The sequence below is a fragment of the Pollachius pollachius genome (assembly GCF_949987615.1).
Source record: "Pollachius pollachius genome assembly, chromosome: 5".
In the NCBI taxonomy this organism is placed as follows: domain Eukaryota; kingdom Metazoa; phylum Chordata; class Actinopteri; order Gadiformes; family Gadidae; genus Pollachius; species Pollachius pollachius.
In genome coordinates, this window is record NC_136938.1 from 26,766,302 (window position 1) to 26,790,736 (window position 24,435).

General features: G+C 47.4%; 4 protein-coding genes across 5 annotated transcripts in view; 1 reads left to right on the forward strand and 3 right to left on the reverse strand.

The window, feature by feature from the left end:
* Positions 1 to 1,731: 1,731 nt before the first annotated feature.
* On the reverse strand, positions 1,732 to 2,500 carry LOC307076148 (achaete-scute homolog 1b-like; the record flags this gene model as incomplete). The annotated part of the gene is made up of 2 exons (XM_079737032.1): positions 1,732 to 1,738; positions 1,887 to 2,500. The coding sequence occupies 2 exons, from the start codon at positions 2,498 to 2,500 to the stop codon at positions 1,732 to 1,734; spliced, it is 621 nt and encodes a 206-aa protein (XP_079593158.1).
* Positions 2,501 to 3,762: 1,262 nt separating this feature from the next.
* LOC307076325 (PHD and RING finger domain-containing protein 1-like) lies at positions 3,763 to 6,507 on the reverse strand. The gene is made up of 7 exons (XM_079737271.1): positions 6,455 to 6,507; positions 5,834 to 6,000; positions 5,619 to 5,702; positions 5,401 to 5,537; positions 5,092 to 5,186; positions 4,685 to 4,878; positions 3,763 to 4,566 (listed from the first exon to the last, which is right to left on the reverse strand). Exons 2-7 carry the CDS (start codon positions 5,990 to 5,992, stop codon positions 4,453 to 4,455), a joined length of 783 nt encoding a protein of 260 aa, XP_079593397.1. The 5' UTR covers positions 5,993 to 6,000; positions 6,455 to 6,507; the 3' UTR covers positions 3,763 to 4,452.
* Positions 6,508 to 6,695: 188 nt separating this feature from the next.
* LOC307075689 (ras association domain-containing protein 7-like) lies at positions 6,696 to 11,321 on the reverse strand. 2 transcript variants are annotated; one of them, XM_079736368.1, is made up of 5 exons: positions 11,174 to 11,321; positions 9,125 to 9,278; positions 8,039 to 8,677; positions 7,582 to 7,823; positions 6,696 to 7,200 (listed from the first exon to the last, which is right to left on the reverse strand). In XM_079736368.1, exons 2-5 carry the CDS (start codon positions 9,225 to 9,227, stop codon positions 6,961 to 6,963), a joined length of 1,224 nt encoding a protein of 407 aa, XP_079592494.1. In that variant the 5' UTR covers positions 9,228 to 9,278; positions 11,174 to 11,321; the 3' UTR covers positions 6,696 to 6,960. The 2 variants fall into 2 exon arrangements, with proteins under 2 accessions (XP_079592494.1, XP_079592493.1); XM_079736367.1 differs by having other exon boundaries at positions 7,570 to 7,823.
* A 9,641-nt stretch (positions 11,322 to 20,962) lies between these two features.
* LOC307075831 (serine/threonine-protein kinase BRSK2-like) overlaps positions 20,963 to 24,435 on the forward strand; it is a gene marked incomplete at both ends in the record, with an annotated part of 76,699 nt that continues 73,226 nt past the window's right edge. Inside the window, one exon of the mRNA XM_079736541.1 lies at positions 20,963 to 21,053. Coding sequence (XP_079592667.1) covers positions 20,963 to 21,053 — 91 coding nt within the window. The remainder of the gene's footprint in view (positions 21,054 to 24,435) is intronic.

The following is a 24,435-nucleotide window of genomic DNA, read 5'->3' on the forward strand; positions in this document are numbered from 1 at the left end:
AAGAGGAGCTCCACTGTGTTAGCATGTCGAGCTCCACAGTGTTAGCATGTAGAGCTCCACTGTTTTAGCATGTACAGCTCCACAGTATTAGCATGTAGAGCTCCACTGTGTTAGCATGTAGAGCTCTGCTGTGTTAGCCGGTAGAGCTCCACTGAGTTAGCCTGTAGAGCTCTACTGAGTTAGCATGTAGAGCTCAACTGCATTAGCATGTAGAGCTCCAATGTGTTAGCCTGTAGAGCTCTACTGTATTAGCCTGTATAGCTCTACTGTGTGAGTAGTGTGGTAAAAGTTAGCCTAGTTTACTAAACTTGAAGATTACCATATATCGAGAGACATCCGAGACGCAACAAGAGTTTGAATGCTTTAGATGCCTGCTACAAAATTGTATTGCTACCCAAACAAATGTTTATTAAGATATGAGGGACAAATTCTATGGGTAACACACAGCTGGCAGTGCGTTATTTATCAGAAATCAATTGGTCATACTTGGGTTTCTCCCCTATAGTTTCTTGAGCAACCAAAGAAACAATTTCAACACCATGAACAGGAGCTTTAAAGCTATTGCAGGGTTTCAAGTTCAGCGAGCCCATTTAGCATGGCATCGTTCAAACCTTCAACACCGATCTACCATTGTAGGCCTATAGAATCGTACCTTTGCTAGACACAAAATAACTCAATGTTTGGCCAGGCCACTCCAAAGCGTGCCTCTATATCAAGGTAATGAGGCTGACCAGTGAGAAGTGTCGGTGGCCGGTGGTACGAGATGAATGAGTGCCTTGCTGTGCACAAAAGGGGTTCAGTGAAGAGAGGCAGCCCAGCGATTCACTGGGCCTCACCGACAGAAGAGGTAGAGAGGAGACATGTTGAAGGAGGGCTGCAGTGGGGCCTAACCTGGAACACACAATAGCGTATGCAAATAAATCTACCCAACTGACTCAGGAAGGCAGACAAGAGCTGTATGCTGGACCCTTTCACCGGGCGAATGTTGTTAACACACACAGGCACGCATGGACTCACACTACACACACTAACAGATTTCACACTAACACACACAGGCACGCATGGACTCACACTACACACACTAACAGATTTCACACTAACACACACAGGCATGCATGGACTCACACAACACACACTAACAGATTTCACACTAACACACACAGGCACGTGTGGCTCATACACTACACACAAATAACTACCCTCTTATAACACACACAAGCACGCATGGACTCATATACTAGTCCACACAAGTATATCTCACACTAACACACAGGCATGCATGGACACATACACTGCACATAAATAACTACGCTCACACTAACACACATAGGGACACATGGACACACAAGTAACTACTCTCCCGCTAACACACACAGGCCTGTACTGCTTTTGGTCTATACTCAAAACCTCAAGACCTGAACCACCTGTTTATTGAGGTGATATAGGCCTGCAATAGAAAATTACTTTAACAAAGTAAATGGAGAAACAGTTTTATATCAAAAGGTTGTTTTTATTATGAATTACATTAGGAAAAATAGGATCTATAAAACAGGTAAAAAATATATGAATTTAAAAAAATAAAGCATTCATGTATTTACATATTTACAGACAAGGGTATCAAACTGAATATGTGAGGCATGTTGGTTTCCAGCATGTGGATTCTTCTTGGTTGCAAGTCCATCCAAGTATTGGAGAAGGCAAACTCCGAATGTGGGGTTGAGTTGAATCGATTTAGAATCTGTAAACCAAACAACACCGGGTGGTTAGGATACAGGATATAGGATATAGCATATAGCATATAGGATACAGGACGGATTCACAAGAGAAGATCCTCTAACGCAGTGGTAAGACTTTTGTCCTCTCAGTTATTCAAGAACTCAGTGTACCTGTGCAACCAGGCGCTGAAGTCTAACAGCTCGGGTTCCTCGGTGCGTAAAGTCCCATAGCCGGTCCCATCCTCTGAGGTCGAGGAGCAGGTGGAGTGGGGCGACTCGGGTCCCGCCGAGAGCCCGCTGGAGACGGAAGGCGAGGAGGCCACCTCCAAGTTATCAAACGCCGCCGAGATGGACTGGCCTGAGTGCAGAAGTTGCTGCAGAGCTCGGATATACTCCACGGCGGACCGGAGCGTCTCCACCTTGCTGAGCTTCCCGTTGGTGGCTCCGTTGGGCACATGCTGGCGAAGGGTCTGGAAGCCGGCGTTGACCTGTCTCACGCGGTTTCTCTCTCGCTCGTTCCTGCGCGCCACGGACGCGACAAATTGTTGCTTGTGGGGGAAATCGAAATCCACTCTTTCCAAATGGGTTCTTTTTACGCAGCGTAAAAGTTGGGGTGACCCGGGGCGCTGTCTATTCAGCACCTCGGGATCAGTCTGCCGTGGTTCCACTTTGATCGCACACCTTTCTTCTCCCGAGGCAGGTAGTAAAGTTTGACCCCCTGATATCATCAGGAGCGTATACTGGGAAAAATGCTCGTGCGTCGCAGGCGACGACATGGTCTCCATTTCTCTCCAAGGAAGTAATACAAGCGATTGTAAAGTAGATGCACGCACCCCGAAACTTCAGGACAACAACACGTCAAACGGTGCGCGGTGGTTTCTTTTATAAGTGATTTCTCCTCCCCTCTTTTCTCTGCGCGTCGCACGCTTCTGAGAAGCTTCCCAACACCGGCCGTTGGACAGACCCAGGACGCGAGCCAGGCGCGTGTCCTGCGGCGTTCCCATGCAACCCCCCCCCCCCCCCCCCCCCCAACACACACACACACACACACACACACACACACACACACACACACACACACACACACACACAACGCTGGCAGCACCTAATTTCCATTCCAATAGAGCCGTCCTGGAAGCCAATTGGCTCATTCAAAGTACGCACGTTGTAATAATCCGGAGGACCCCTTTCAACCACTGACGCTGCGTCCCTGTCATTAAATTAATTTGTCCTGCAGGATTCTTTCGTATACGTTGAAGGCTTCTTATACTGAAAGTAACAATTCTGATAAAGGGTTAGTTCGTCTTTATAAAGGCGTGTATTAATAGAAATTGATCAGTGATCAGTCTGATCAGTCCATCATGTTTTACAGAAAAATATCACACGGTTTAATTAAGGATTAATGACTAAATTAAAACTGAAACTAAACCGGAATTGATAATATTGCTAGGCAACATTAGTTGCAGCACTTAGAAAAAGAATTGCATTAATAAATATGTAACATGTTTAATATAATGCTCAAGGATAGTGTTATTATCCATGCAGCCTATTCGTCGCCAAAGCAATTACAATCACACATCCTAACATAATTTTACCCATTCCTATATCTGTACTTCACGTGTTAATGGGAAGAAAAAAAAACTGAGTGAAGGAGTGAATCAAATTAGGTTAAATGTGGTACACATTTTAACCTCCAGTGGTTGGAAGTAATGAGTGGCTGCAATAGAGGAGACGATTGATTCAAAGTACTACGGACGGCTGAGTGGTCTACTTCTCTAGCCAAGACGTTGCTGAATATTAATCATCACATCAAACGACTAAAATGTTGAGATTAATAATTGTACCCGAGCCCTTGATCAAGGCAAAATACTGGGCCCTTGCAAATACATTATTAAAAGCAGAGAGCCAACAGACTCATCCAGCTCTTTTTAGGGAGAGACTGCATGAAATGACAATGCAAAAGGTTTGTTTGTAAAGTTTTTGTGTAAAGTTTGTATTAGTTTGGTCTGGTAAATAAACACCTTTCAAAAATTGTCCAACCCATATGCAGTTTGCAATAAATATATATTGTTCAAGGTGTCAGCAAAACGTGTTTCCCCAAACGTGAAAATCCTTCCATTCATTAAATCAGGTCTAGAAAGACGTTTAAATGGCTTGAGATTCTATGTTCACGAGGCGTTATGCTGCCCCCCTCTGGATAATGGTAGCATTAAAACTCGACAGGGTGGCCAGTGGTACAGCTTTACTTGTGTACCATTTGACAAGCAGCCTGCCACTTTCCCACCAACAAGCTAAGCAGATTGTTTTGCTTTTTTTAAAAAAAGGTTCTGAGACAAAGGGACTAGACTTTGTCCCAGGGTGCTGCTCTGTTAAAGACAGGGCAAATAGCCTCAAACTTGTATTTTCTTTTTTAAGACAAAAGGATTGTGTGAAAAGTATGTATTGGTGTGGACTGGTTCATCAAATTAAAATAAAAAACAACTTTCAAAAAGAGCAGAGAAAATTCCAAATATTCACAATGACAAATGTAGAGCAAAAACAGCATAAAAACAGTCTAGTTAGTGAAGGTGTCACAAAAAAGGTTGTTTCTGCAACCGTGAAATGGTTCCATTAATCAAACTGCAGCTCTAAAAAGCCGCGGGACTGGTTCGAGGTTCCGCCGTCACATCAGGGGAACACGCGGCTCCCTTCTGGATCATTTAAGCATTGCAACTTGACAGGCGGGCCGGCGGTACATTCAACTCTGTTGTGCACCGCTTGACCGGCAGTCTCCTTCCGGCCCATCATTGGGTGCAGCGCTGGTCTCAGCCTCAGCAGGTCGTGTTGCTCTCATCAGGTATTTCGGTACATGCTGAAAATAATGGGAATTCCATATTATGGTCATCATCATAAAAACAGCAAATGACAGACAGACAGACAGACAGACAGACAGACAGACGTGCCTCCCATCTTTAGAACGCTGTACTGACCAGGCAGGGCGGCGGTGCTGGCCTGGCGTCGGCCCCAGATGCATTCTGGATCCTCTGGCTGTGACGGACGCGTGGGGGAGTGGAGCGGCTGGGCTGGCTGAGGGTGGAGGGCCTGAGGCGGCTGGAGGTCAGCAGGACGCCCTCCGCCTCCGACAGCAGCTCCGTCAGCTCCTCGTCGCTCACCTGCTCGTCCTCTGTCGTGCCGGACGGACATTTACATTTAGCAGACGCTTTTACCCAAAGAGACTCACAATAAGGACATTTTGTCAGAAGGAGGAGAAACAATATTCCTCTGTCGGTACAGTAAGGATGTTCATAGAAACACAAAATAAAAAAACATAAAACAACAAGTTTGGTTGGCTAGGAAAACACCGTCATTTTTACGTTTGAAAAGACTGGGACCCCACCTGAGTGGGGGGGACTGAGAGCTGCACAGTCTGGACAGCTCCACGCAGCTCCAGGGGGGCGTGGCACTTGAGGAGTGAGGCAGTTAGCGTGGTACCTGGGAGAAGAGCCGCCATGGAACAGGGAAATAATGGGTCGAGTCACGGTTAGAAAGCCACGGTGAAGAGAACCATGGAAAACGACAATTATGATAGATGGTTGAACAACTCTATCAATCATTACAGCAGCCCAGTAGCAGTGGAAGACACAGGATAAGATACAATACAATAAAATACAAAGTACTATTTTTAACACACTGAGGATCGCCCTACCCTGAGTCACAGCGTGTGCACACTAGTAGTAAGTGGCTACGGTCACTCCGGCCGCATGCCTCGCAGTTCACAGCCACCCTCTCCCTCGCATCACCATCGTCATCGTCATCATCAGGCCTCCGTCTCTGGACCCGTATCTGGAACAAAGAGCAGGAGTAAGCAGTATGGGAATAAAGGATTATTTTATTTTAAGAGCTGAAAGGGGGACTCCTCTCTACCTCTTTTTGAACTGGTCCTCCAAGACATGATCTCTGATAGACGACCTCAAAGGCGATCCGATCCACTGGACAGGAGTTTGCAATCTGAATTAAAACAGAACATCCTAATAGTGTCATCACTGCCCCTTTAGGTAAGATTATTTGAGGTGGACACAGTTACCAAAATACATTCTCACAACAGGTTACCAATGAAATGCATACATTTGTATTTATACCTTGGACCATTCTAGAATACACGCCAGGCAGAATGCGTGCTGGCAGTTCTCTAGCGTGGCCACACTCTGTCCGCTGAAGGGGCTTAGGCACACCGGGCACGTGTTCGGTGCAGGGTTAGAATCCCCTGCCTCGGGTCCGGATGAGATCTCTTCGGCCATGCTTCAAACTGGAAAAACACAACAAACACCTTGCATTGTTTTACTACGACCAACACAGGTGTCACTCATACAACTGATTACAGGTCTGCTCATGCAAGCTACCTGGGCAGAGGTAGTTGAACAAACAAATTAATGAACTTTGACCCTTTTTAAAGCGCTGTCAACATGGGACCCCAACATTAATATTTGGTAGCTAGGCAGGTGTTCAATTGACCAAAGCTCCAGCGTGGTCAATGTTATTTTAACTAGTTGAGACCATTACCCGTGACCTACATACATAGGGCCAAACAGCGGCCCCTGCTGGTCCCGAGAGGAAGTGTCTGTATTACAAAGATGAGAGCAGTAAATCAGCTTACACATGTTGTGGTCTCTCTGGGTAGTAGGTACGTGAGCGTTACATTGCGAGACAACCCTGTTGTCAAGTAAATGCAGAATCGCATGCATACTTTTTGATCATATTACCTTTTACGCATCTATTGTTCCACGGCGAAATGCATCATAGTGCTCGATAGAACTACTTCCGTGTTTTGAAAACGATGCTGCCTCATTGGTTAGACTCCTTTGGTTGTTCCAGCGCACGATTGGACGATAAGTGCTGTGAGACTAAAGTCCAAAGAGAGCGACTATTGGCTGTTTCTACACCATTATAAACTCAAAAGGAACTCGAACTGGTGACAAACAATCAATATCCAATCATCAGCCATTGGTTTCACTCTTTTATTTAAACAAAATTGTTTGTATCAAATAAACATGTTAAACGTTAACATTGAAAATATAAATCCTTCATATATTGAATCTTTTGAACACACACACAAACACTAGTTCACGACCGATAAAACTGTGTTCACAGCAAAATATGTGACACACTTTTCCGTAAAGATGCCACTCTTACAACACATCGATTTAATCCCCATGGACCGAAGCAGTTTATTATTGAGTTCATAGTGTGTGCGTGACGACCGAACGCCTCAGCACACGCTGACAGCTTCGTTCAGGTCGTCCTCCATGATGCCCGCGTTGGAGAGGTATCGGTTCGAGGGGGCCGGGAGATAGGGGTTCTCCCATTGGGCCGAGGGGTCTGGGGAATAGGGGTTCTCCCACTGCTCTGAGTCGGGTGGGCCTGCAGTCACGCCAGCCTGCTGGATGAACTGCTGAAGCTTGAGCTGTCTCAGGTCCTTGCCACACTCCTCCATCAGCTGGCTCCTCTCCTAAAGAGACGCAGGGCAGGGGAGGTTAGTCATGGTGGTGCATAGTGTTTCTCTTTCTTCTGACAAATGTACTTATTGTAAGTCGCTTTGGATAAAAGTGTCTGCTGACTGTTAACGATGCTGAGTTTCAATGGAAATTAAAATGTACAATTTACATGAATTCATTGGCAATATCTGTCTAACTTTTATCCGTTAGCCACATGAAAATAACGAAAAACCAATGGGGGGGGGGGGGGGGGGGGGCTGCGATACATAGTTTGGCCTGGGGAGGGCGTTGTAACACACCGAAATGATCTACTCCAATACGGTGTAAAATATACAGTATATTTAAACCTTTCAGTCAAGTTTAGTGTCAGAATGGACATACACCTCCAGCATTACTTTCACAGCTTGTAGTTCCCTCTCCTTTTCCGACAGTAGTGCAGCGAGTTCATTCCCTTCCTGCAGGCGACTCTGGAGCTCCCGTCTCAGGGAGTGCAGGGTGTGGTCGTCTGGCTGCGGGACCGAGCTCTGTTCCAGCTGCAAGTCGTGCCCCAGCTGGGCCGAATGGTCCTGGAGGTCCTGGAGCCTGGAGATATGGTCGTCGATGTAGGAGGAGATGGATTTCAGGCGTCTGTGCATATCTGGAGAGAACAAGTCAACACGATTAATACAGACCAATTGCAATCCGTGATTTAGAGAATATTTACACAAACAGCCTGACCGAATTGCACCCAGTCTTGCACGTCAAGCTCTGTATGTGCCATGTTTATGGGCATGAAACAGGCAAGAGTGAAAGAATTTCATATGAAGTTAAATAGGTTACACTTTTTAGCCTCATGTAGTAGAAAACACCCACTTTCTTCAAGGTCCAGCTCCTCCTCGAGCTGCTCTTCCCAGTGTCCAGCGTGCATGAGCTCTGCCTCGTTCTGCCTGGTCCTGGTCTCCAGCTCCTCCAGCTCCTCCTCCAGGCTGGGCGTCGGGGAGGGGACGGGCGTGGGGCCGGAGCCCCTCTCGCACTCCTGCAGCTCAAACTTCAGAGCCTGAAGCTGCGCCTCCAGGTCATACAGCCGCTCCTGCTGCTTCAGTATCTGCCTGAAGGCCTCCTCTTTGGAGCCCTGGGGCTGACTCGTCTTAACAGGGTGGACAGGTTCCTGGAAGGGGACCGGGGAGGCTCTGGGCTCTGGGGAGGCCCTGGGCGAAGGCGAGTACGCCCTGGTCCTCTTCCTCCGTGGGAACGTGGAGGGACCCAGGTGGAAGGACTGGGCCTTCTGGGGTTGGCTCGGTGGCTCCGGTTGTCTCGGCAGCAGCAGCTGTCTGTCCGTCTCGGACCCATGGGGGCTGTCGCTGAGGGCGTGGCCCGTCCGCCGCAGGACGAACTGGACCTCAGTGGCTTGTTGACCCAGCTGAGCCACTGCCTGCAGCGGGCAGTCGGTGGCGATGAGCTGCCTCTCCGTGCCTCGCAGCTTCAGAATGAGGATGTAGCGTCCTGTCTGGCCTGCAGGAAAACCACGCAGTGACGGGTTAGGAATCAAGAGTTCATCCAATGGGAGAGGCTTTAGCTACTTGCCCGTTTGGCCAGGACACATGCCCACCGTTCTCATAAAACATGCTGTGTGTTCAGATTGGTTTTGTGATGTCCTTGTGACGTCTCATCCTAACTATCTGTTCTGTACGCCTATTGGGTTTACCTAACAATTGTTAGTGCTCGGCACTTAGTTCTATGGTCCTATAGTTAAGTATCGGGTAAGAGATGGTCGCGTTTATGTATTGGATCCAACGGTTACTTGTGGTCAAGTCAAACGTTTGGTGTGGTTAAGATATGTGTGTTTAGTGTCTCTTCTGTCCGTCCATATACCGTACTACAAGCTGAAACAGTTGAATTAAAACCACTGTAAACTCCTGAGGTCGCCAGAGTAGATGTCAACATGTTGAGCAGACTCACCAATGGCCTGAGCGAGAGCAATGACCACATCCTGGCAGGAAGTGGTGTACGATAGGCCACACACCACTCTGACCACACCATCCACCCACACCTTCAGCTCCATCACCACGCCTATTCAGAAGAGCATGGCTCCATCAGGTAACCTGGACAGAAACTGCGGGGGAACAATAGAGAATCATTACAAGGTTGATCCAGGTAATCTTGTGATTAGCAATTAGCAACACATTCATGTGTTGATGCGGTGAGGTTCTCTCATTGCTGCTAAGCTTCTGCTTTACTTCCATAGCTTTATGTATCAGAACCAAAACCAAAATCATCAAAATGTCTCCTTTGGTTTCATGAGAGAGAAAAGATGCCCTAGCATTGACCTGCCTAGAGGTTAGCCCTAACACATCAACACTGAGTATAAACACCGCCCCATCAAGGTGATAATACTCAGTTTGACGAAGGCTAGCTCTGTAAACCTGCACACATTTTCGAACAAGTTGAAGAAAAAAGGGATTGCATAAGGAAGCCTCTATGCAACATACAACACTAACACTCAATCAGCGACCGTGAGAAGCCTGAAGCTGAACAGTGGAGACGATTTGTACCCTAGATGAGAACATTATCAACCCTAATGTCCGAGGGACAGTACTTAGTACCCCCTCTCCTCACATCTACTCCATACTGCGCTCCTACCCTGCGACCTCAGGCTGTTTCTGCACTTCCTGAGCGAGTAATGGAGACGAGCTCTTATCTCGACTGGCAGCGGCGTCACAAACCAGTAGGACCAGCTTTCTGGGGACAAGTTGTCAGGACACGACAAACTGATTCTCTCTCTCTCTCACACACACACACACACACACACACAGTGGTATGCAATCTAAAATATAGAAGATGATATGTACTTGAGAATACACTACAAGTGTTCTTGTAGTAAGGGTGAAAAATAAGTAAATGTTGGCAGGGGTATAGTGCAACTGCAATACCATAACGAGCCATCTCCACCACACATAGAAGTTTAAATCTAAACAAAAGAACGAGCTGTGATTCCCACCAAAACAAAAAGCGCTCCGTGCAAACCGCAGTGACGTGTCCATAACGCGATTTGAATAATGCGCAGCGCATCTCATTGCCAGAGGGCAGAGATTTGCGATTAACAAAAAAGTGCACAACACAGAGCACAAAAGAGTTTCAGTTGAAACTGAAACCCCTCCTCTTGGCAGGAGGCCAGTCGAGTGAGCTCTTAAAGGCCAATAGAAACCCGCAGCAGCTCCTCTCTGATAGCGCAGTCTACAGGCAGGTGAAGCTTGGAATGTGGAGGAACACACTGACATTCTTTACGCAGACTCCGCCTCACATTCCTCCGTTCAGTCTCATTTACAAACACACCATGACAGCTATATATATATATATATATATATATATATATATATATGTATATATATATATAGTGTAAAACATTTTATACTTTGGCCTCCTAATTGTTCACCTGCTTTGGCAATGTTGACGTTTGTTTTCTCATGTCAATGAAGCTTTTTTGAATTTATTTATTTGATTTAATAATTTGCCTGAAATAAAATAAAATAAATTCACGTTTTCAATGTTTACTATTTGTGTTGCATGATATTCTTTTTAAGTTGGGATAACAGCAGTTAAAACATCGAGGCTTACAAATGATATGGTCTTTGCCAGATGTAAACAGTGCCTCATGTAGATGGATTCTACCTAATTATGTTACGCCAAGATAAATCAGTTCATCATACATCAGTGTCGTTTTTTAATTACATAATTGGTTTGCGTAATGCAAATGACGTCATAGCCCACACATACCACTGCGTCTCATTAGTGATGCATCGTTGAAGAGTGCGATGGTTCACAAAAACATCATGAACAAATCAACTCAGCGTAGTCTATCATTATTTCACCACGAAGTGGTTAACCTTTTCGGTGTCAATTTCAACAAAGAAGACTATCCATGAATTATCTAATCAAACAGTAGACACGGATGAACAAGTGGTTAGAAGTTTAGCAGGAGACTCTGCCTCACGTTTGGTTTAACGTTACCTTGTGTTTGCCCTGCTGTCCCGTCGCATCAATAAGTCCTGGAGACCAACAAGTGCTGGCTGTCAGAGGACTAGTGGGACCCACAGACAGGTCTAGAGCTGCTCCAGTGCGTGTGGGACCGAGTGGGAGTGTGGAATGAGCCATTGGAATGTGAGAGAGCTGTCTAAACTTTACTCCCTCTCTCTCGCTCTCTCTCTCTCTCTCTCTCATGCCTCCCTCGCCCTGGCTCACACCCTCCCTCTTTGTCTCTAGTATCACACCACTGATCAAAATAATTGGATGGGCGTGTGCGTGTGTTTGAACATAACTCCTATTAATTTAAGTTCAGACTAATATTGCGTCATAATGTCTCTGTTTTCAACATACTTGGAAAACTATGATCATGTTTAACACACAAACAGAAAACAATGTGTTTCTCTCTCTCTCTCTCTCTCTCTCTGGCTCTCTCTCTCTCTCTCTCTCGCTCTCTCTCTCTCTGTCTCTCTTTTTCGCTCGCTCGCTCGCTCGCACGCACACACACACACGCACGCACGCACGCACGCACACACACACACACACACGGAGAAATTGATAAGCTTTGTGTACACTCTCCCAAGCAGATGTAGAATGGTAAATTGTATATAAATGGACCACTAGATGGCAGTGTTGTACCTGTGACATAGTCGAAATTAAACCAACAAAGATGTACTTTCTGAAGTGGACCATTTCGATCCAAATATAATATATTGCAGGGATTCCGTTATCTAATTCTGTACTGCTTCTACATCTAATGTACAATGATCTCAAATCCGAAACATATTTCTGAATATCTGTACATATGATGGAGCTACGCCTGTTGATCTGGTGGGTATATGTTCCTATACCTGGGTTTACGCGTGTGCATGTGCATGTGTGTATCTCTGTGTGTTTGTGGATGTGCATATGTTCATGCATGTATGTGTGTGAGTGCGCGTCTGTGTGTGGGTGCCTGTGTGTGTGTGTGTGTGTGTGTGTGTGTGTGTGTGTGTGTGTGTGTGTGTGTGTCCGTGTGCCGGTCCATGTGTTGTGGTCTTGCGTGCGACCTGTGTGGCCTGGAGGTAATAACCTGTGGGACCGGGCTCTCACCGTGTCAGTGGTCAACGGCCTCTCCCAGCTCGTTCCGCCCGGGGAGGCGTCACAGTGGGACTCGGCCGTCTGTAGCGCTCCTGCTCTGAATGGCAGTCTCAGCCCCAGGGCAATGGTACAGGGAAGAGAGAGAGAGAGAGAGAGAGAGAGAGAGAGAGAGGGAGAGAGAGAGAGGCCAGAGAGAGAGAGAGAGAGAGAGAGACGAGAGAGAGAGAGAGAGAGAGAGAGAGAGAGAGAGAGAGAGAGAGAGAGAGAGAGAGAGAGAGAGAGAGAGAGAGAGAGAGGGAGAGAGAGAGGAGGGAGAGAGAGGCCAGAGAGAGAGAGAGAGAGGCCAGAGAGAGAGAGAGAGAAAAGAGTACCCTGAGTGTAGGTTATTTCCCAGACGTCTGGAATTGTGGTCTCATAACACCTATTTTTAAAAATGGAAATAAATCTGACCCTGTTAATTACAGAGGCATTTGTGTGAATAGTAACCTGGGGAAGGTTTTCTGTAGCATTATTAATTCGAGACTCATAGACTTCCTTATGAAACACAATGTCCTGAGCAAAAGTCAAATTGGATTCATACCAAATCACCGCACATCAGATCATATTTACACCCTACACACCCTGGTAGACAAATATATCAACCAAAACAAAACCAAAATATTTGCTTGTTTCATTGATTTCAAAAAAGCATTCGACTCAATTTGGCACATTGGATTACTTTACAAACTTCTTCAAAGCGGTGTAGGGGGTAAAGCATATGACATAATAAAATCAATGTACACAAACAACATGTGCGGCATCAAGATTGGACACAAGCGAACAGTTTTTATTTCTCAGGAGTGGGGAGTGAGACAAGGCTGCTGTCTATCACCTGCACTGTTCAACGTTTACATAAATGAGCTGGCCTCCATTCTGGAACGGTCCACAGTGCCTGGTCTCACTCTCCACAACACCGAGATCAAATTCCTGCTTTACGCAGATGATTTAATCCTGTTAAGTCCCACAAAAGAAGGACTTCAACAGAGTCTAGACCAACTAGACCGTTACTGTCAGACCTGGACCTGGGCAGAACATTAAGAAAACAAAATCCATGATATTCCAGAAAAGACCCAGATGTCTGGGAAACACATTGCACTTCACAATAGGAACACATGAAATAGAAAACTGTTTAGAATACAATTATTTAGGCCTGAAAATAAGTCCCACTGGAAGTTTCAATCCAGCAGTCAATGAACTGAGAGAGAAAGCACGCAGGGCTTTTTATGCAATCAAAAGACAAATTTACATTCAGATTCCAATTCAAATTTGGCTCAAACTAATTCAAGCAATTATTGAACCCATCCTGCTCTATGGAAGTGAAGTGTGGGGCCCACAAACCAACTTTTTGACCAATGGGAAAAACATTCAATTGAAATTGCAAACACTGAATTTTGTAAAAGCATTCTGCAGGTACACAGGACAACCACTAACAACGCCTGCAGAACTGAATTAGGTCAGTATCCACTTCTATTAAAAATCCAAAAACGATCAATTAAATATTGGCTACATCTAAAACAAAGTGATCCCCACTCCTTCCAGCACAAAGCCCTGCAAAGCCAAGAGATGAACAGGAGTCCCCTCCCTCAGCTGGTCCTGATGCTCTGTCCACCGACAGGTTCCCCCTCTGCTCTGGCTCAGGACCAGACGGAGAACATATCAATAAGACTCAACCAAATTAAAACACATCAGAAACAAACCTACCTCACCCATTGGAACACTAAAACACACACACAGAGCAAAATGCAGTGTTATCTGGCCCTTAATAGACAGCACACTGTGGCCCCCTACCTGACCACAGTGACTGATGTTAGACACAGAGTGCTGTTAACAAAGTACAGACTGAGCGCTCACAGCCTGGCCTTAGAAACAGGCCGCCATAAGAAATCATGGCTGCCCAAAGAGGAGCGGCTGTGCCAGCAGTGTGAAGAAGCTGCTGTAGAGACCAAGCAGCACTTCCTCCTACACTGCCCCAAATTCAAAAATGTCTGCGAAATATACTTTAGCAAATTCGGCCAAAAACACCCACATTTTATAAACTCCCATGTAGGCCAACTACAAATATTAATGGGAGAGAGAAAAGAGAGCCCTGGCCTCGCAGGACAGTTTATTTAAGCTTGCCACAAAATGAGAGGATGACATTCCACACCAGGCCTCACTGTTTGATTGATTACTGATTATTAGTAACCATAATGAGTTTTATGTAGCTTTTCATTTCATTAATTTAATGACATTTTTCTATATATCTTTTTTTCTATATGTACATATGTACATCTGTATGATATGTTATATTGTTACAGGTTGATATATGTACATATTGTTCTGACGTTCTCTATTGTTATTATATGTAATATTTGTAATACTATAATGCTTTGGCAACACTGTTTGGTTTACCAATAGTCATGCCAATAAAGCTATTTTGAATTGAATTGAATTGAATTGAGAGAGAGAGAGAGAGAGAGAGAGAGAGAGAGAGAGAGAGAGACAGAGAGAGAGAGAGAGAGAGAGAGGATGAGAGAGAGAGAGGAGAGAGAGGAGAGAGAGAGAGAGAGAGGAGGAGAGAGAGAGGCAAGAGATAGAGTAAGAAAGGAGGGGAGAGGGAGAGAGGGAGAGAGAGGAGAGAGAGTGAGAGAGAGGAGGAGAGAGAGAGGCCAGAGAGAGAGTGAGATAGGAGGGGAGAGGGAGAGAGGGAGAGAGAGGAGAGAGAGTGAGAGAGAGGAGGAGAGAGAGAGGCCAGAGAGAGACCGATGGCCTGTCACCTCGCAGGAGTCGGCCCCTAGCAACAACAATCATTCGGAACAACATAAGCTGAGTGACCAGTGGAGGCAGACAATTCACACCACACATAGACACATCACAAATAGACACACACGCACACACAAACACACACACACACAAACACACAGACATATCACACACAGACACACACAAAGTCACACACAAACACGCACACACAAACACACACAAACACATTGCAAATAGACACATACAACCACACACAAAAACGCACACACAAACACATCACAAATAGACACATACACGCACACACAAACACATCACAAATAGACACATGCACCCACAAACAAACACGCGTGCAAACAAAGACAACAAAGACACCCACACAAACAGACTCACACACAACACACACACACGCACGCACGCACACACACACACACGCACACACACACACACACACACACACACACACACACACACACACACACACACACACACACACACCTGCCAGACCTAACCATTCAACCCAGTGACATCATTATTGTCCGTGAGGGAATGTAACTGTGGTTAGCAGTGGTCCGGTTATCCATCTAAACCTGCTGCTTTGTCAGGAGGCTTGACAGCTTGTGTTGGGTCAGAGGACAGTGAGGGCAGGGGGGCGCCCGCGGAGCTTAGTAAAACAACATGTCTCCGGGAATGGACGAGGCTGTGGTCCTCTGTCTTTTCTGTAGCGCTGTGATCTCACTGCACGGTCAGCCCTTGATGTGGCGCAACCATTTTTGCGTTTACGGGATTTTTGGTGACGCTTTCGTCCAAAGCGACTTACAATCACACATTCACGTCAGAGTCGACCACGCAAGGCGACAGCCAGCTTGTCGGTAGTAGTGAGGGTGAGGTGCCTTGCTCAGGAACAAGCTAGGAGGAGCCGGAGATCGAACTAGCAACCTTACTGTTTCCAGTCAATCCGCTCTACCTCCTGAGCTACTGCCAGCCCATCCAGACGTGATGATTGTCACTGTGACGCCTGCGTTTACCGTACATGTAGTCTACAGCAGGATTGCTCTAACCTTCACCCAGAAAATAGTAGTGGAGCCAATGCTACACTAATCCATGGGGAACAGCACCACAGACAGTGTTGGGGGTGATGGATAGAGAAGCAGTGATAAAATATAGGTCTGGATGTTGGAAGTAGTCGTTAATAATTGTAGCGTTCCTTCGCCAGCTTAATGCCGGCGATACAATCCAGTCCAGTTCAGTTTGCGTGGCTCTATTTTTTTAAATTAGTGGCTTGGTAATTACGCGTTGAGCTGCACCAAATACACTACATCCCCTTTATAATTACCAACCACATCCCCCCCCCCAGCATAATTACCAACAATTTGTGCCTGGAACAGCAGCTATTGTGAGGCTGCAATCCGGTAGGACTCGGCAAACTGGGGGAAGGATAGCATCATTGATTGGGTGTTAGCGTATGGGACCTCATACTTCCTCGCTGATGGCACTGATGCACCTCTCTTATGAGGATGGATGGCTCTGACATTATCGCTTACATCAATTATAGCCTCGGATCAATAAGGAGGCGGGGCACAACCAAACCAGTACAGGTATAGGTGGGCCCGTTAGAGATGTCCGAATGGAGTTGGTGTGTGTGTGTGTGTGTGTGTGTGTGTGTGAGTGTGTGTGTGAGTGTGTGAGTGTGTGTGTGTGTGTTTGTGTCTTTGTGTGAATGTGTGTGTATGTGTGTGTCTGTTGAAGTGCGGTAGATGTTGTTTCACCAGAGAAGAAATACACCTTCTGTCGATAAAATGTATGTCTTGACTCAAGAGCTGCAAGGGATAGATTTATTCTAAGCCCTGCCATGCCTTGGTCTAACACAGACACATACGCACGGCACAGGGGGGGCTATTCTAGGTGGTGTGTGGGCGGAGGGATAGAATGAATTGGCCTGTACTAACACACACACACACATACAAACACACACACACACACACACACACACACACACACACACACACACACACACACACACACACACACACACACACGCGCTTCCCTTAGGAGGTCCAATCCTTTAGGCTCCAAAATTCCCCAGGCGCATCCCCAGTCGATAAATCCAGTTTACGGCTCCTAAATCCTGACGATACTAGCATGCCATGCAAACACAGCTGGACTTCCAGAAGCTCGCTACAGAGCCGACCAATTCAGGCGGAATCAATACCGCAGTAGTCGTGTGTATATCGTCCAATGCTTCTGGTTAGGGCTAGGCCACTACAGCAGCGATATAAAGGCACCAATCATCTGGTGGATACAAGGTCGTATGGAAGAGCAGCCAGCCGGGGATTAGGATGAGTGGTCACCTCTCAGGGACAACCTGAATGATTCCAGGGCCTTCCTTTGTTCCTGGAAGATGTGCCCATGGGCCCGGGTTAGCTGCTTTCACCAAACGGGGGTTGTGCTTTGTATTCAAGCACTGAGATGCTGCCTCGAAGGCCGACCCCAAGAATGTTACGTGCGGCTCCGTCTGAATCTAATTGTGTTTGAATATTTGTATTCGATACATGACATTTATCATGGAAGGACGATAGAGTACGCTGAACGAATTAGTCAATTGATTGGCCCAATCAATTAGTCCACTGATTGATTAGATGTTTTACTGTCAGCAGTCGGGCTAACCCACTTTAACGTTGACAGATGACGAACCGGTGAGCGGCCCTCCGACCTTAAACACAGCGGACGGAGACTCTGGGATCCCTCAGCTGCTCCTCCCCCATTCGGCTGTCAGGGCACATCGTCTCTCGTGTGGTGATGTATTCGGTTCACAATCTGTAAGAGTTCTTCAGGTGATTCAGAGTGTGTGTGTGTGTGTGTGTGTGTGTGTGTGTGTGTGTGTGTGTGTGTGTGAGTGTGTGACTGCGGATGTGTGTGTTGTGGCTCCTTCGTGCTCTGTTGCCAAGACAGGCATAATAGGGCTGACTAATGCAGAAATAGACTGCAGGCTAAGCTTCTGCTCCCGAAAAAGTCTCCGAATGCGAAGGGTGCCTTCAGCGACTCGCTCCTCCAATATTTATGTAAACCTGCCGGTACCGGGGAAATTTGCACAATCATTTACAGAGCCGGCAGAAAATAAATAATATAATAAAGTCCATATTGCAGATGAGAAGAAAAAACAAATCAAGCCATATTTTAACTCTCAACCACGCAATGTCTTTATCGAAGCAATGTCATTAAAATGATCAAATCTCGAGTCTGTGCCTGTTTACCTGTTATCTAACAGAGGATTTGAGGTCTTTTAGGGATTATATGAAAGCACTGAGAGAGAGTTTTGTGAGAGTTTATGCGTTTGTGTGCCTTTTTTTTGTGATAATGTGTGTTAGACGTGTATGTGTGTGTGCGTGTGTTTGGCTGTTTGCTTTTGTGATAACGTGTGTTAGACGTGTTCGTGTGCTTGTGCGTGTGTGTGTGTGTGTGTGCGTGTGCGTGCGTGTGTGTGCGCGTGTTTGTGTGTGTGCGTGTGTGTGCACGTGTTAGTGTGGGACGTGGGTGGGTGTGAACTGTGTGGGTGTGTGTATGCGTGCATGTGTGTGTCGATTTAATAGCAGAAACAGAGATTTGCTCTATTTGTCTTTGATGCTAATGGCTTTCTCAGACACAACTCATTATCTTGGTGTGTGTGTGTGTGTGTGTGGGTATTGTTTGCTGGCATTTCAGATTGGAAAATTGAGGGTAGGAGACAAAGAAAGACTGTACTGTTGAATGAGAAACGCAGAGAACTGTTGAAGCTCTCAATATGTACCCACTTATAAAAGCAACCAGGATTTCTGTGTCCTGGACGGTGACACTGACATCGCTGAACAGGAAATGTTGTGGTTCCAAGGAACAGTAGGTAATCAACACATGTTCAGCGCAGGTCAGAACTCGCCCAGTGCGTTCGCAGTGGCCGAAGACTACAGTCTGCGGGCTGTGATGAAGCCCGAGGGACAGACGCAGACGTAAGTGATGTATAAAATGCTTTCTACTTCTTCTCACACTAGTGCTTTGTCTCCGCTGCTGTCAAATGACATCAGGGATGTGGGGGAGGGTGTGCGTGGGTGCGTGCATGAACGTGTGTGTGTGTGTGTGTGTGTGTGTGTGTGTGTGTGTGTGTGTGTGTGTGTGTGTGTGTGTTTGTGTGTGTGAGTATGTGTGTGTCGGCCAGCAGAGACCGTAGGCCTGCTGCTCTGCTGCTGTTGCTGCTGGACACGGACGGACGGTTTCAACGCGCACGGTCGGTGACATAACTTTTCAGAACCCCCCCACCCCCCAAAAAAAACAACGGCCAACACATGACGGAGAACATGAGGTCACGGCTCCCCAGGATGGGGGGGGCACTATTGACAGACATTAGGGTGTGTGTTCGTGTGTGTGTGCGTGAGTGGGTGTGTGTGTGCGTTTGTGAGTGTGTGCGTGTTTGCGTATGCGTATCTGTATGTGTGCGCTTGTACTTGCTTGCGTGCGTGGGTGTGTTTCTGCGTGTGTGTGTGTGCGCGCGAATGCGTGTGTGCATGAGTGTGTGCGTGTGTGCGTGCGTGCGTGCGTGTGTGTGTGTGGGGGAGGGTTCTATTAATTGATTGGAAGTGCTTTCAGCGAGTAGCCGGCCCTTCTTATAGCGCCCCCCCCACCAAAGCGGGGCCCCTCTCCCTTTGTTACCGGGACCAGGGCTGGGTGGGAAGGAGTGGGGCGCGGGAGGAGGAGGTAGCATGTGGGGGCCCATCTGCCACCGAGCGGGTGGGGTCAGGGGCCTTTGTTGTGGAGGAGTGATGAGCGGGGGCGGGGCAGAGGAGAGACCAACCGCTGGTTTAATCAAGCCAAAGTGCGCCGGCGTGGAGCCCTGGTGTGGGCTAGACCCGCTCGCGCACAACAAGCTCATCCTCACCCCAACAACACCCCAGACACCACCCGCACACACGCACTCACGCAGACACAGACACACGCACGCACGCACGCACGCACGCACGCACGCACGCACGCACGCACGCACGCACGCACGCACGCAGACGCAGGCATAGGCATACATAAAACAGATAAACAGACACGGACGCACGCACGCAAACACACACATAAACAAACACACACGTGCGCACGTAACCACACACATAAACACACACACACACGCACACGGCATAAATATATGCACACACACACACACACACACAAACACAAACACACATACATACATACATGCATAAACATAAACACACCAAAAGCATGGACACACACGTACATACACAAACTGAATGACTTAACGATTGCTAACGTTTACCCTGAACTATATAATTAAAGTGATTCGATTTTTGTCAAGCTAAAACTATAATTGCTAATAACTAACAAAATATTTGTGTATTTTCGTATGTGTCAGTGGGTGTGTGTGTGTGTGTGTGTGTGTGTGTGTGTGTGTGTGTGTGTGTGAGCCTGTGTGGGAGTGTGTGTGTGTGTTTTTTTTTGGGGGGGGCAGGTTATCCCTGATATTCCTTCATTTCTCACTCTCACCTCGACCTCAATTTAATAATCGTCAGAGCCAGCCGCTCTGCGCATGCGTGTTGCTACAGAGGCTCCGTTCACGCGTCAGTCAGAGTCAGCACTAAATGCTGTCCCATCCGATCTCGCCCAGAGGGCTTGTGTACGCCGCATCTCCTCGCTTCTCTCAGGCGCCGACACGGGGAACAGAAAACCACCACCACCATGTCATCCAGGTGTAAAAGATCACTTTGAAGACCGACTGGAGGAAGGAACCGCCGCACATCACGTTGAGCGACATTTACGCGGAGCGACGGAAGAGACGCGCACTCACCGCGCCGCGCTGCTGGAATAACCATTTTAATTCCTCCAACACGTCCTTTTCCTTTTCCATCTCCTCTCGACCGAATCCCCTGCCCATTACGCGCAAAGATGACATCGTCAGGCAAGGACAACAGCGGTCATTACGCCAATTATGTTGGACCCTATCGCCTGGAGAAGACGCTCGGCAAAGGACAGACAGGTTAGTTCGTCGCTCCTCTACGCTGCCTCTGCGTCTCTATGTGGTTTGTACAGCGTCATTATCGCCATCAGTTCGCATAATCGCCTTGGTGTGGTGGTTTGGGTTGAGTTTGAAGCGCAACTCGCAGGCTGCACGGTCGTGTGTGCAGGCTGCACGGTGGTGTGGTCATACCGTGGTTTGGGGAACCTGCAGGCTCAGAGATGCTCATTATAAAGGCGGTCTGTGTGTATGTATGTCAGGTATGCGGTGTTGCAGGACGCAGGGCGAACTGAGCGGGCTGAGCGAACGCTGGATGCTGCAGCTGAGTATAATATGGGACTTAAAATCCCATCAGAAGAAACTGTGATGGACAGTGTAACATAACATGTGATGTCGTGCGATGAGCCCCTCATCTCAGGGGTGGTATGCGTGTCCGTGATCGTGTTGCATCGATCTGTCACACGGTCGGACTATACAAGCTGTACTCTGCAGAACATGTAGGCTCGGCAAGCGATGATGTTGCATTGCCAGCGCCAGGCTAATGGGTATTCGGGCTGTTTCCCCCCCAAGCAAAAGGACGACGGCATTTTTGATCGTGTGTACGATTGTGCATTTATTTATTCATGTTCGTCAAACGACGGGGGATGGCTGGATGGCTCCCTATTCTGTCATTGGCGCAGTCCACCTCTTTGGTGGTGCTTCCCCCTCAGCCTATCAGTTGGGGAACCTTGGCAGCCCCCAGCTACAATGCGGAAGGCAGCAGCAGCCCAGCACTTTAAGCAGGACACCCCGAAATCAACCTCAGCATCTGGAACCATCTCTGATCTCTTAAGTAGGACCGAGTACATTGCTTTCCCTTGATTCTTAATCACATGACCTGATGTGAGACACGCACACACACACACACACACAATCACACACACACACACACACACACACACACACACACACACACACACACACACACACACACACACACACACACACACACACACACACACACACACACACACAGCGGTTATTCTTTGTCCAACCAACTTTAAAAAAAAAGCCACCCTTAAAATGTCAACCAAGAATCAACACACCCCATGTGCCCATCCCTCCCTTTCTCCCTCGGGACCCCTCTAGGTATGGATGGCCCCCGCTGGGCACATGTGCTGGCCCTGTGTCACTTGCCTCTCGTCCCTCTGCCTCGGAGGCTTTCAGCGGCGGCTTTTAAACTATGACTCCACATCCAGAGACAGAGTGTTGTCTTAGAGTGGAAACCAGCCGCGAGCTCTGGCCACCTCTTGGCCGCCTCTCACACACTCCGCCGTCCCTCTGTGTATGTGTGTGTCCGCTTTTGTACATGCCGGTCCATCTACTTGATGGAGGTGTGTGTGTGTGTGTGTGTGTGTGTGGGGGGGGGGCCTGTTGATGGCTGTTATTATGAATCGATGGCCCCAGTACTGCACTGGCAGAAAATAAAGGGAAGCCCATATGTCATTAGCCTCCTCCACAAGCTCAGGGTGCGAGAGAGAGAGAGAGAGAAAGAGAGCAAGAGTGAGAGAGAGAGCTTTTGTATGGGTGCCTTTTGTGTACTTTATTATACATATTAGTGTGTGTCTGTGTGCCTGTGTGTCTTCATATACACGAGAGAGAGTCTCAGAGAGATCTATCAGAGGGTATAGCGTTGTAGTGTCACAACGCGTTTGGTTGAATTAACAGATGACATATTTGCCACAAAGAGAAGCATAAATGGCCAAAGGGAGGTTTTTGTATTTTGGGAATATTTAACCCACTCCGTCTGAGGAGAATACCGTTTCATGTTGCAGCGGGACACTGCCGCCTCGCTCATGCTATGGAACAATGGCTCTCTGCTGCACGGCGCTGGGAGAAGTTGAATGCAAAGAGGTGTCTGGCTGTGCTGACTCGGAACAATTAGTCAGTGTGGTATTCATGTGTGTGGGTGGGTGGGATCCAAGGGAGAGAGAGAGCAGGAGAGGGATTGAGGCCTCCCACTTTTCCAGGCACGGACTTCCCAGGCACCGCTCAGTTCTCGAGTGCCAAGTGTTGGCCATCAGTCGGGATGGTTGTCATGGTTTCATCTCTCCTGCGACAATGGCTGTTGGATCAGAGGGAGACTGCGCCCGCCACTGTAAAGTCTTGGATGTTTCTGTTTGTATATTTTTAAACTCGGCGACACCATTCCACTGCACTCTGATTATATCGATGTCTCATTCCCCGTTGTATCACGCCGGTATTTCTCCTCATTCACACCGAGCGCTCATGGCGGCTCAGCGAAGTCACTAACAGCTTGTCTCTCTCCGTCAGAACCTCCCCAATGGAGGGGAATGACATCATCCACTTGATTCGTCCCCATCCTAGCAAGGAGTGAGTGTGTGTGTGTGTGTGTGTGTGTGTGTGTGTGTGTGTGTGTGTGTGTGTGTGTGTGTGTGTGTGTGTGTGTGTGTGTGTGTGTGTGTGTGTGTGTGTGTGTGTGTGTGTGTGTGTGTGTCAACGTGTGTGTGTGTGTTACCATGGCAGTGTCATTACGACGGTGTCATGTTATTGACGCGATACATCCTAAAGAGTGCGGTCCCTTGGCCCCCATAGAGGAGAACCGGGGGCCCGCGAGCAGATGAGAACGGGTACTGTATGAGGGGGAGGGGAAGAGGGGGGGAGAAGCCCCCGCCCAGATGGCTGCCTTGAGGTGGCTGAAATACAGCTTCATTATCAGCAGGTTGCAGGTGGCAATGTAGCATCCCCACTTTGATGTGTGTGTGTGTGTGTGTGTGTGTGTGTGTGTGTGTGTGTGTGTGTGTGTGTGTGTGTGTGTGTGTGTGTGTGTGTGTGTCCCAACGCGGGCGTGTACACACCCACTCACATGACCATATGGCGTTTATTATCGAAATGTACAATGCATTCACGGATGGTATAGAACTGGCTTATAAAGCTCCTGCTGGAACTGACACGTTTTACTGCGTAAGGTGTCCAACATTAACATCTCTTAATGGATTTTTGCACTAATAATGTGCCTGTGCAAAATAAATGTTGAAATATACATTTGCATGAATGATAATGTGTGTCTGACCGGCCTTTTTTGTGCTGAAAACCTTTCATCACTCCATTTGGAGAAGAGTAAAGACACCAATAAATGCCAGGAAAAAGTGCAATGCTGCACATTAATATTGTTACTCTTGTTTGTGTCTGGGAGGGCTGTAATTGTGTGCCCCCCCCCCCCATGCACAGTTTTCTCTAGAGTATTCTTTGCTAGCATTCGTTTTTTAAAAGACACACAAGGAAAAATAGGAAACAGATAAACAGCCGAAGAGAAGGGTATCTCAAGCCGCTGGAAAACCCCTTCCAATCCTTCAGGGATGACTTCTCCATGCAGGCAGTGGCGTAGCGTCTCTCTCCCCCA

Excerpts from the sequence above, each read along its gene's own strand:
- LOC307075689 (XM_079736367.1), bottom strand. The coding sequence starts at position 9,227 with ATGGAGCTGAAGGTGTGGGTGGATGGTGTGGTCAGAGTGGTGTGTGGC. Across the intron at positions 8,678-9,124 it reads TGCTCTCGCTCAGGCCATTG|GCCAGACAGGACGCTACATC; the intron begins GTGAGTCTGCTC and ends GTTTTCCTGCAG. Across the intron at positions 7,201-7,569 it reads CTGTGAAAGTAATGCTGGAG|GAGAGGAGCCAGCTGATGGA; the intron begins GTGTATGTCCAT and ends GCGTCTCTTTAG.
- LOC307076325 (XM_079737271.1), bottom strand. The coding sequence starts at position 5,992 with ATGGCCGAAGAGATCTCATCCGGACCCGAGGCAGGGGATTCTAACCCT. Across the intron at positions 4,879-5,091 it reads TCTCAGTCCCCCCCACTCAG|AGGACGAGCAGGTGAGCGAC; the intron begins GTGGGGTCCCAG and ends CCGGCACGACAG. Across the intron at positions 4,567-4,684 it reads CAGCACCGCCGCCCTGCCTG|CATGTACCGAAATACCTGAT; the intron begins GTCAGTACAGCG and ends CATTATTTTCAG.